The sequence below is a fragment of the Berghia stephanieae genome, chromosome 6 (assembly GCF_034508935.2).
Source record: "Berghia stephanieae isolate SIO BIC M18660-M18661 chromosome 6, UCSD_Bste_1.3, whole genome shotgun sequence".
NCBI classification, from domain to species: domain Eukaryota; kingdom Metazoa; phylum Mollusca; class Gastropoda; order Nudibranchia; family Aeolidiidae; genus Berghia; species Berghia stephanieae.
This window is the reverse complement of record NC_088365.1, coordinates 57,402,298-57,414,797: the sequence shown is the minus strand read 5'-3', so window position 1 is coordinate 57,414,797 and position 12,500 is coordinate 57,402,298. Positions and strand designations below refer to the sequence as shown.

At 33.8% G+C, this 12,500-nt stretch overlaps 1 protein-coding gene across 9 annotated transcripts in view; it reads right to left on the bottom strand.

Annotated features, from left to right (window-relative positions):
• Positions 1-8,212: 8,212 nt before the first annotated feature.
• LOC144975329 (microphthalmia-associated transcription factor-like) overlaps positions 8,213-12,500 on the bottom strand; it is a 101,933-nt gene continuing 97,645 nt past the window's right edge. For 8 of the 9 annotated variants that reach the window (XM_078919304.1, XM_078919309.1, XM_078919303.1 and 5 more), the window contains one exon: positions 8,213-9,761. In XM_078919304.1, the coding sequence (XP_078775430.1) occupies positions 9,642-9,761 (120 nt within the window). In that variant the 3' untranslated portion in view covers positions 8,213-9,641. Of the gene's footprint in view, positions 9,762-11,386; positions 11,461-12,500 lie in introns of all 9 variants that reach the window. The other variant, XR_013645892.1, reaches the window with a different exon arrangement.

The following is a 12,500-nucleotide window of genomic DNA, read 5'->3' as shown; positions in this document are numbered from 1 at the left end:
ACACAGGGGGATGGAAGACACAGCAAGTACAGCCCATGCTTGACTCCAGTATCAAGAGTTGATACGTTCTAGATATTTCAAAAGAGCTTGTCCTTCCTGACCAAATGTGTATACAGAAACATAAAAAATGTGTGTTGGATGGGAGGGGGCGGAGAGGAGGAGAGATGAGAAAGGTGGAGTGAAAATGTTTTGTTTGTTTTCAACGGTTTTACGGCGCTTGCCAAACATTTAGGTCATATCAGCGCCAGTAAAAGGGAAGAAAATGAGATCGTCAAAATATTCTAAAATTACAATTTAAGCACCAAAGAAAAAGTAAGAAGAATGGGACTATGTAAGTTCCAAGAGCACACTAGTTTGAGATCACTAAAAGTCTCATCCAGACACCAGCACTGAATCCCACTTAGAGGATTAGACTCAAATGCTTACATACAAGATACAATATGTTCAAAACAAAAACTATATCATTATAGATAGTTCGAAGATGACGTCAAGCAGGTCTTTGTTATTGTTTTTTGCCATCCGCGTGTATGAGTAGTGCTCACTGAACTGTATTAACCAAACTATAGATAGTATGCGCTTGGCTAAGACGCTCATAACATTGCCATCCGGAAGTATAACGGACCAACACACAAAACTGTATGTATCCATGAACGTTTATAGTCGGGTTAATAAAGTTCAGTGAGCATTACTCATAAACGCGGATGGCAAAAAACAATAACAAAGACCTGAGTGACGTCATCTTCGAACTATCTATAAACGTTCATGGAAACACAGTTGTGTGTGTTGATCCGTTATACTTCCGGATGACAATGTTATGAGCTTCTTAGTCAAGCGCATACTATCTATAGATAAGAGAGAGGTGATTTACAAGAAAAAAAAATATCACCTCCCAAACCTAACACTAAACATTTGACAGTTTCCCTCTCTGCCAAGGACTCCTGCAAGTGTCATGACAAAACCAAGTAATCCCATTCCAAGACAAAGACAGAAATCCGCTCGAAAAACAGATATAGATAGTATGCAGATGACGTCACTCAGGCCTTTGTTATTGTTTTTGCCATCCGCGTTTGTGAGTTGTTCTCACTAAACTGTATTAACCAGACTATAAAAGTTCATGGTTACACAGAGTTTGTGTGTTGGTCCGTTATAGATAGAATGCGCTTGGCCAAGGAGTTCAAAACATTGCCATCCGGAAGTATAACGGACCAACACACAAACTCTGTGTAACCATGAACTTTTATAGTCTGGCTAATACAGTTTAGTGAGAACAACTCACAAACGCGGAGGGCAAAAACAATAACAAAGGCTTGAGTGACGTCATCTTCGAACTATCTATAGATAGTATGCAGATGACGTCACTCAGGCCTTTGTTATTGTTTTTGCCATCCGCGTTTGTGAGTTGTTCTCACTAAACTGTATTAACCAGACTATAAAAGTTCATGGTTACACAGAGTTTGTGTGTTGGTCCGTTATACTTCCGGATGGCAATGTTGTGAACTCCTTGGCCAAGCGCATTCTATCTATACTTCCGGATGGCAATGTTGTGAACTCCTTGGCCAAGCGCATTCTATCTATAGTGGGATAGAAGACACAGCAAGTGACCTCCTGCCCATCATGGGTTGTCAAAAAAAACCAACCCAGTTGGAGTGGGGGTGGGGGGAAAGGGGGCAAAAGGAACACAAAGCATATTTTATTTTTCTTAAAGAGTCGTATTTTATTGAATTCATTCCAAGGGTTGTGTGTGTGTGTGTGTGTGTGTGTGTGTGTGTGTGTGTGTGTGAGTGTTCGTGATTTATTTACATACAATGACACAGTTTTTTTTTAAAAAATTATCATTACTGTGGGGTATTAGTATGATTGATGGTAATAAATGGTTTGAAAATATGGATGAAGAATGAAAATAAAAATAAAATTTCTGGGACGTTACGAAATGTCAGGTTAAAAGGGTGAGGAATGAATGAATCTCTCTCTCTCTCTCTCTCTCTCTCTCTCTCTCTCTCTCTCTCTCTCTCTCTCTCTCTCTCTCTCTCTCTCTCTCTCTCTCTCTCTCTCTCTCTCTCTCTCTCTCTCTCTCTCTCTCTCTCTCTCTCTCGTGAGAGAGAGGTTACACTGTTCAGCTCCACACTGTGTAAATGAGTGACATGGTACAATACTGAAATGATGATAAGGGGAAATGAAAACCAAAGGAAGTCTGCGTACGTGTATGCAAAATACAAAAAAATATAATTGAGAAGAAAAGAGGAATTACACATGAATAATAAATTATTAAATAATGCAATCAACAGAGATGCCAACACTACGAATTTGTCGAGATTTAAGGAGGAAAAAAAAAAATTTTTAAAGGCTGATAACACGATAAAAATGACAATGGTCACATTGAGACCCGGTGCTTGTGATGTAACTGTGGAAATGTGCTTTATAAATGAAAATACTTTTTTTTCTAAATTGGGGGAGGGGAAACTGAAAACTAAAAGAAGTTTCTTCTTCGAACAAAATGATTATCACTAACTGGGTATTACCATGTAACAGGTCGTAGTAATCAGGGATGTTTATGAAAGCAAGGACGCTTCAAACAATGAACGAATTCAAGTTTCAAGATTTTTGGCCATTGAGCAAAAATCACTTTGGAGATGATATTGTCTTATCAAATTGAGGATTTCTAAATTGGGACACATAGAAACTACACACACAAAAATATTTCGGTGTGATATTTCAGAATGTAAGCAATCGTATTTGTACAATCTTTTTGTTTTTGTTTGTTTGTAAATTCAGAAAATTAAAAAGGAAATTCAATATAATATTAAGTGCAAAATAGAACACATTATGAGAAAAAAAACTTTAAGAGGATGTGTCTCATATCTCATTCCATGATTCCATTCATTATTTATTAATAATTAATAATCCTCAAACTCACCCATTCCCAATATCAACAGGTCCCAACTAAGAGGAATACACTCAAATGTTTACCAATCATATAATATAATATGTAAACTAAACATAATACAATGCATAACAGAGAGATGATTTACAAGGAAAAAAATATCATCTCCCAAAACAATAACTATGCATTTGACTGTTTCCCTCCCAGCCAGAACTCTGGCCTAATATGTAAACTAAACATAATACAATGCATAACAGAGAGATGATTTACAAGGAAAAAAATATCATCTCCCAAAACAATAACTATGCATTTGACTGTTTCCCTCCCAGCCAGAACTCTGGCCAGGGCCAGGACAAAACCAAGTAATCTCATTCCAAGACAAAGACAGAAAGCATGTTGGAAAACAGATATAAGGGGATAGAAGACAGTATGTACCTCCCTGCCCACTATGGGAGGTCAGGATCCCCACCCAGCCCACCATTTCTCGTTTTCCACTAAAAATAAAAACTTCGTCTCAACAATAACATTCTCGTCGAACTAACTTTTTTGCATATCTGTGGTTTTTTGTTTGTTTGTTGCTTTAGGTCTCTTCCAACACAATTGAGGTTATATGAGAGACCGCTGAAACAAAAAAACAAGCAATCTAACAAAAATAGTACAAATGTCAATCAAAATCATAACCTAAAGATATCATAAGCTAAATTATAAATAACCAAGAACAAACAGGCAGAGGATTTACAGGAAAAAAAATATCCCTGTCAAAAATACAATCACAAACCAAAGAAGCAGGATAGGCTAGTAAAGAGAAGAAGAAACGACATCACTATCGGATCGTACACCCATGCGAACATCATAGGTATATGATTCAAGGGTGATGCTCCCATCCAACCACCCGCATATCTGTGGTTTGGTTTTAACTACAATCTCGTATACCAAGTTGGCATGTCTGTGATATGGTGTTGGATAAACAATCAAATCAAACACGATACAGTCGGTGAATCAAATGAAAAAGATAAGAAGAATTGAAGTCAATTTCCCAATGTTGAACATTGCATTACAATACATTTACATACAGTACAAAAGGTTCGACTGGCCAAGTCTTATTGCTTTGCTGTTTTGTTGTTTTTGTTTGTTTTATGTTTGATGTTTTATTGATGGCAGAGGGAGCGAGGTGGTTCCTTTGTCTGTTATTTTTATTTGCTTATTTAGGTCTTTGCATCTTTTCTTTTTTCTTCTTTATTTTAAGTGGGGGGGGGGGGGGGGGGGGGTTGTTTTGGGTTTATTTGTTTAAACCAAATTAAGATTTTATGTAATTATACGCTGTTTATCTTTTTTAATTGTTCGACGTCGCTACTTATTGGCTTTTTAAATCTTGTAAACATGGTACAATATAGCATAGCAATGGGTTATTATAGTAAATAGAATCTATAACACACATCAATGTATTGTATTGTAGATTTTGACTTGCCCTCTCTGTCAAATAAATAAGATTGTAAATTAAATTCTTTAAAAGGAAAAACAAACATGACACGTGTTTTTTCTTCTTTTTTTTTTTGTTTTAATTTATTTTTTACTCATCGTTGTTTCATAATTTCATCTTTCATCAAATTGTTTTGTTGGGCTTATTTTGTTGGGGGGGGGGGGGGGGGTTGTGTGTGTATTTGTCTTTTTAAAAATTCTTTTCTGTTTGGTTACAAAAATCACTTTAATAATAAAACATTAAATAATGAAATCAACAGTAAAAGTTGAGTTCCGAAATTTTTTGTTTTTTAATTACACAATAAGCAATCGAAGTATAACAGGAAGTAAAATTGACTTGGCAAGTCGAAAAGTGAATGAATTATAATATATGAGTGAATAGTCATACAAATAAGAGTCAAGGCAATTTCCATTTTATAAGTATCAATAATAGTTTGAAAGACAAGAGACACGGTGGCATTTCAAAGGAAGTAGCAAGGATGCAAACGGGTCATTAAGGTATTATGGGGGAATGCTTGGACTTGCACAAGATGCATTTTTTTCAAGATATAACATATATGATTATGAGATGCGTAATTGGAGAATAAGTAGCAAAGTAGTAGTAGTAGTAGTAGTAGTAGTAGTAGTAGTAGTAGTAGTAGTAGTAGTAGTAGTAGTAGTAGTAGTAGTAGTAGTAGTTAGTAGTAGTAGTAGTAGTAGTAGTAGTAGTAGTAGTAGTAGTAGTAGTAGTAGTAGTAGTAGTAGTAGTAGTAGTAGTAGTAGTAGTAGTGTAGTAGTGTAGTAGTAGTAGTAGTGTAGTGTAGTAGTAGTAGTAGTAGTGTAGTAGTAGTGTAGTAGTAGTAGTAGTAGTAGTAGTAGTAGTAGTAGTAGTAGTAGTAGTAGTAGTAGTGTAGTAGTAGTTAGTAGTAGTAGTGTAGTAGTAGTAGTAGTAGTAGTAGTAAGTAGTAGTAGTAGTAGTAGTAGTAGTAGTAGTAGTAGTAGTAGTAGTAGTAGTAGTGTAGATAGTAGTAGTAGTAGTAGTAGTAGTAGTAGTAGTAGTTGTAGTAGTAGTAGTAGTAGTAGTAGTATGTAGTAGTAGTAGTAGTAGTAGTAGTAGTGTAGTAGTAGTAGTAGTAGTATAGTAGTAGTAGTAGTAGTAGTAGTAGTAGTAGTAGTAGTAGTAGTAGTAGTAGTTAGTAGTAGTAGTAGTAGTAGTAGTAGTAGTTAGTAGTAGTAGTAGTAGTAGTAGTAGTAGTAGTAGTAGTAGTAGTAGTAGTAGTTAGTAGTAGTAGTAGTAGTAGTAGATAGTAGTAGTAGTAGTAGTAGTAGTAGTAGTAGTAGTTAGTAGTAGTAGTAGTAGTAGTAGTAGTAGTAGTAGTAGTAGTAGTAGTAGTAGTAGTAGTAGTAGTTTGTAGTAGTAGTAGTAGTAGTAGTAGTAGTAGTAGTAGTAGTAGTAGTAGTAGTAGTGTAGTAGTAGTAGTAGTAGTAGTAGTAGTAGTAGTAGTAGTAGTAGTAGTAGTAGTAGTAGTAGTAGTAGTAGTAGTAGTAGTAGTAGTAGTAGTAGTAGTGTAGTAGTAGTAGTAGTAGTAGTAGTAGTAAGTAGTGTAGTAAGTAGTAGTAGTAGTAGTAGTAAGTAGTAGTAGTATAGTGTAGTAGTAAGTAGAATGTAGTAAAAGTAATAGTAGTAGTAATAGTGGAAGTGGTAGTAAAAGTAAAAGTAGTAGTAAGTGGTAGAAGATATGAAAAGAGACAGGCAGAAAGAGCATGATCATGAGAAAAACATGAAAAATGGATTAATATGGCAAAGGCGATAAATATGTGAAAATAATTAACAATACTTTGCTATTATTTATCCATCTCTTTTTTCAATTATCATGCTAATGAAATCTTTCAAAACATTTTGTTTGTCATTACGCACTTTACTGTGCTTGCAAATACTTTTCAGCCCTTTCATCGTAAGTTATTACAGTTTTCCAAAACGTTCCAAAGACATAAAATAAATAAGCATCATATAAGTATTAGGAAGTAAAAATTTATACACAAAGAGTAGATTTTTAAAACCAATCATAATACTAAAATTAAAATCTTCTGTACTTATTTCTAAAATTCACATTATCTCTCCATCATATTTTGACCGCCTTGATTTAACTTGTGATATGAATAAAATACTGTAACTATGATAAAATAATGGAAATGTTGAAAAGAAAAGATTAAAATGTAAACTCGATGAGGGAAAACTGGCAATGATATCGATAATTGAAATGACTCATTGAGTATATACAAATATTTACAATGTGTGAAAGTATTTCGGAAGCCTTTTCATAACATTATAATGCATATATTCAATCTCTCTCGCTCTCTTCAGTTTCAGTCCATTCGTTTAAAAAATAGATTCTCGCATGACTTCATGAAAGCATACATACAAAGCAATGATAACGAATGAATGAATGAATGTAGATTTTTTATAGTTGCATAAAGGCATGCCCTCATTTCATATTTGAAACAATAGAAAATCAAACAAATCGATTACCATGAGTACAACACTATATCAAATAAAAACTTGACTTAATTTTATACAAAATATACTGACTAAATTTTTTTTATAAAGTAGACATTCAGAACCATTAGGCCCATGGAGCCGCCGGAGTTTATTCCGATAAAAATAGACAATAGCAATTGCTTGCAACCCTTTGGATCGGATGCTAATCTGCCACAAAGTACTTTCCACCAGATATAAACTGACTCAGCTATCCAATCACTGCTGGGTGAACATGGTGGTGGTGGAGGGAGGGAGGGAGGGAATCGGTAAAATACCTCAACTTTACCCGGAACTGATCTGTCAATTTGCATGTGAAGTGAATTCTCTACTAGCTGATCAATCGGGACTCCCTACTGAGTAACTTTACATAAATCCCATAAATCCTCTAACCAATCCATGAAGTTAAAAGTAAAATATTCTTTTAAAATCATTGTCATATCTTAATCAATAAATCATACATTAGTTTTTTTGTAAAGATAAAAAAAGGATAGCTACCAAATAAAAATATTTGAAAACCAAAACATTATTTTCTTTAATCTCTCTTGATTGTTTGGGGGTTGTTTTTTTTTCATATCATATGTTTAAAATCAATATGTAGACAGTTCACTCGATTTAATCGCAAATTGCATAATCGCACATTCAACGTATTCCTTGTTCATACACTCAAACTAAAAACATTTTCTCTCTCTTTTCAACTTCTCTGCTTTAACACAGGTTCCCAATTAATTGACACATTTAATCAGATGTGCGATTAAGTGTAGTGAACTGTACCTCATAATAATTATATTTGATCATCAGCAAAATAAAAAAATAAGCCAAAGGCAGCTTTCAAATTGTTAAAATCCAAATTGGCAAGACATGGCCAAAAGTTTGACTACAGTGGATTTTGACGACAAAATGTTTCATATAGAAAATTTATACTGTTTAAAACGATACCCTATTTATCCACTTTTAATGATGTTGAATGTTGACAAAATTTCCTTTGAAAAAGTAAATGATGAAATCCTGCTTGTGGAATCCGTCAAATAAATAAATAAATAAATAATAATAAGAAGAATAAAAATAATAACATCAACACATCTGTTTGTTCGTCACGAGTTTCCCTATTAATTAATATGTTGACTTCCGCAATATTATCTAAAATAAGTATTATAAAAAAAGATCTTGTTGTGGTTGCTGTTGTTGTTGTAGTTCCAACACTTGATGTGAGAAATAGAAACAACAACAGGATCATCTGAAACCCGATATTACTTATAAATAATTTGGTGTTCGCATGAAAATCAAGGGTAGAATGTCTATCCAGTCTTCTGGTTTTCTCGGGTATTATTGTAAACATATCTCTCTCTCTCTCTCTCTCTCTCTCTCTCTCTCTCTCTCTCTCTCTCTCTCTCTCTCTCTCTCTCTCTCTCTCTCTCTCTCTCTCTCTCTCTCCCTCTCCCTCTCCCTCTCATTGTCAATGTTTTTCAAACTCATGCATAGTTTTGATAACAATAATACAACAAAACCAAGAGCGTATTGGTCAGCTTGAAAAAACATGACCATGGTAGGTAATCCATTCATTGTTCAAAATTATAATATTTAGAAAGACTAGACATATTTAGGTATAAAATTGGTGAGGATTACTTCCCATTCCTTGTTGCGGTGAGTAAATTAAAAAGTTGACACTGGATTCATCATTCACCATCAAAGATTCAAATAACCATGGTAACCTCAAACAGTACCTTGTTTTATATTTCCCATTCGTTTTATTGCCATTTGTATGTAAAACAAAACCATCACTGGAACTTTATACTATTTCTTCCCATCAAAACTAAAGCCAGCCTCTGACAATTTTTAAGTAGGAATCATTACCTCTGGCTTAATATTTTATACAACGGTAAGAAGAGAATTTATCAGTTTGATCAGAAATATTCCTGCACATGAAGCAAGGGCAAATCGTCACATATATTTATACACATAATTTATACGAGGGTCCACGACAGAAATATATGTGCATCCTTGGGATAGACGTCAGATTCCAATTCTGTAATGATTGTTGATTGACAGAAGCTATTGCTCATTCGTAGTGTCTGTTAAATTTTATAGGAACAAAGGTTATATGACGGTAGAATTTTTATGGGTTTCTCTCCAACCTTAAAAAAACATATTGCCTCATTTATTTTTGGAAGTATATCTTTTCATTTCCAGTTCAACCGAAAACGATATTTTTTTTCTTTTATTTATTCATTTTTATTTGCTTTAATTTGCTTTAAATACTTATTTATTATGCATGTAGCTCTTTAAGATTACTAAACTAAATGCAAAGTATTGTCCTTTCGTTTCAGGAGGGGAATCGTAAACCAAATAATTGTTTGATTATTTTGTTATGAGAGTCCAACATTGTGAGTGATACTGATACTGAAGTCATTATATCAGTACGTAAAACTTGAGTGTCATGCATTCATTATCAGTAGTAACATTCTTCGAGTAATAATCTTTCCAAGCATTGTCTTGTCTGACTAGTTCTCAACTGGTCTCCTCTAACTCCATCAGAAATAAACCACCATTGTCCTCTTGCGTGAATGCAATTCTCTCCGTTTGTGAATGATCATGAATATCCTCCAAGTCTCTTTTCTTTCCTGTTCCAGCGGTAACATCATGACATAAAATGCAGTCCAACTTTTCCGTGACTAAAACAACTCCGTAATAACACACACATACATACATCACCGTGAGCATTCAAATGTTTTAAAAGTTTTTCTGTTTGCATTGCCGATTGATTGACTAATTAGATTTATTTGTGAAGTCAAAGTGAAAGCCGACCTCATCGGGATCTGGGCTGACCGGTGCGGACATCAGCATGGGATCTCCACTGACCGGGGATTCATCCATCAAATCGTCCACCTGAAAACAAAGAGCAAAGGAACAATAAGAAATTATGACAATAATCTTTAAATGAAATGTCAAGTACAAAACTTTTAAAAAGTCACACAGATCCATAAGGCCCATGGCGTCAGAATTTATCTCAATTTCCAATTCGATTTATGGATTATAATAATTACTTGCTATCCTTTGGATATGATGCTGGTCTATTGCAAATTGCTTTCCACAAGATATAACATAGACCCAGCTAAACATCTATCGATGTGTGGACGAATGAGATGGATTAAAAAAAAGTCTTTCTGCAAATTCCACCCTATGATCAGTTTGTATTCAAGTCAAGTACTCTAGCTACTGAGCTAATGGGCGATAAATAAAAATAGGAAAAAATGGGTGGCAATATTTCTGTAACATAGCATCAGTTTTCAACTCTTTGTTTGGACAGAAATGTTGACCGAAATATTTACAATAAAAAATAAAAATAAAAATAACAAAGACAAAAAGATATAAACAATTACAACAGAACAACTAAATGTTTTAACGTAAGGTAAGGCAACATAGTGATGAAAAGTCACTAGCCGTTTTTCCATAAGTCATAGGTTCAAATCCAGCTGGAAACATTTACTTCTTAAAATTCTGTAGCTATATAATGCTTCTCTCTAGTACAGTTTTCTGTTGTGAAAAGACAGACTTTAAATGCCAATTTTTAAATAAATGAATGACAGTTAAAAAGTCTCTTAAACAAAACATTTTAACGATTTAAAAAAAAACTATTTGCAGGGTCCTAACAGCTTAGTGATAGACCACTCGCCTCAAAACCAAAAAGACCTGTACCAGACCTGGGTGCAGTCGACATTTATTTTCTGTTCTCCCTCTCCACCAATCAGTGTGATTGAGTAGATGGATATATTGTATCCTATCCAAATGGTAGGAAGCAATTCCTACTGTATGTTTAATGCTACAGAAACCATAATAAACTTAGACTCCATGGGCAATATGGCGCTGAAGAACTACTTTTTAAAAATTTTCTTCTCAAAATTTCATAATAACCATATATTCATTTAATATTTTTAAAATGTTTACAATACGGTGCATACAATACAACGCAGATAGAAAAATATACAGAAATATAATCTAAAGTAAAAAAAAAAAAGGATTAAAAAAAAATCCTTCATTGACCTTATTACGTTTTTTATTTTCACTTTCAATCTAGCAAAACAAAGATTATAAAAGGTGTCAAGGGACATGACTCAGTCCGATGGGATAAACACATAACAAATTATAGCCAGTTATATAAATGTGTCAGGTGACAGCTGTGTGTCAAATAGAATGATGTTATCAAAAACAAATTAAGTAAAATGTACACTTAGTCATAACAGTCAGTATTAAACACAAAATCTTTGAAAAAGAAATACTGTGATTATTCCAGATGATTGGTCGTTTCTTGAAAATATGACCCAAAAAACCCCTCTAAAACTGTTTTCTTAATTGGAACCCCAATAACTGGAATAAGCTGGTGTCAACGTGGTGATAAAAATGAAAGAAGATTGGATTAAGCGGTAGTTGAAAAAGTGGTTAGTTAATGCTGCTGTGAAAAGAAAAATTTAAAATTTTGGTAGGACATGCTTTGAGGAGAGAAAAAGAAATACTGTAATTATTCCAAATGATTGACTGTAACTTGGAAATACGGCAAGAAGCTCTACAACGGTTTCTTCATTGGAACCTCATGATGTAAAGCAAGCATAAGATGGTGTCGGAGAGATAAAAATGAGAGAATATTTATTGGATTTGTGTGGAAGTTGATAAAAAACAAGTTAATGCTGCTGTGAAAAAGAAAGAGATAGAATTAGGTTTCACGTGTTTTGAGGAGAGATGAGGCAAAAAGAAAGGCTATGCTGTTATAATATTAGGATGGACAAGAATAAGAAAAGAGAGGGAAGGGAGGACCGAAAGTAATATGGAATGGAATAGTTGAGAAGGAAAGGATTGAGGTTGGATGGTAATCTTGACAGAAGGCCACAGCTAAATAGTCGAACAGTAAAAAGATTATAGCATTTATATAGCGCTGCGTTGCCCCATAACAGACTCGAAGACTCTAGAAAATGGAAGAAAAACCTTCATGCCTTTTATACCCCATGATGCTCGGAAATTAAAGGTAAAGTGAGGTATCCAAAATTATATGAAATTAGAATTTTACTTTCAAGAACAAAACTCAAAAAGGAGGCTTATGGATTCAATTGATATCAAACGGATTTGATATGCCTTAGCTTCATCCAAATTCATATTACATCCTTCAAAAGCTATAAATCTGACCAGGTAAAGCTATAGTTTCTTTTGGTCTCTGGACACACATAACTAATTTCTTGCCACCCTTTGGATGAGATGCTGGTCAATCACAAATAAGAAGGCTCTACCAGATCAACCAAATCCACATGCTTGGGTGGAGGGATGGAATCATATAATAATAATAATTAAGACTTTTTCTGGATTCTTGTGCGTGGATTTCAATACTTAGAAGAAAAAAAAAATTGAGCTTTTATATAGCGCAATATCCACGATACATGTTCAAAGCGCTTTGCAAATAATAATAATAATAAAAATAATATTAATAATATTAATAATAATAATAATAATAATAATAATAATAATAATAATAATAATAATAATAATAATAATAATAATAATAATAATAATAATAATACTAAGGGTCCCTGGCCAACAGCAACATTTAACATGTAAAAGAGCCCCAGAAAAAGAAATACT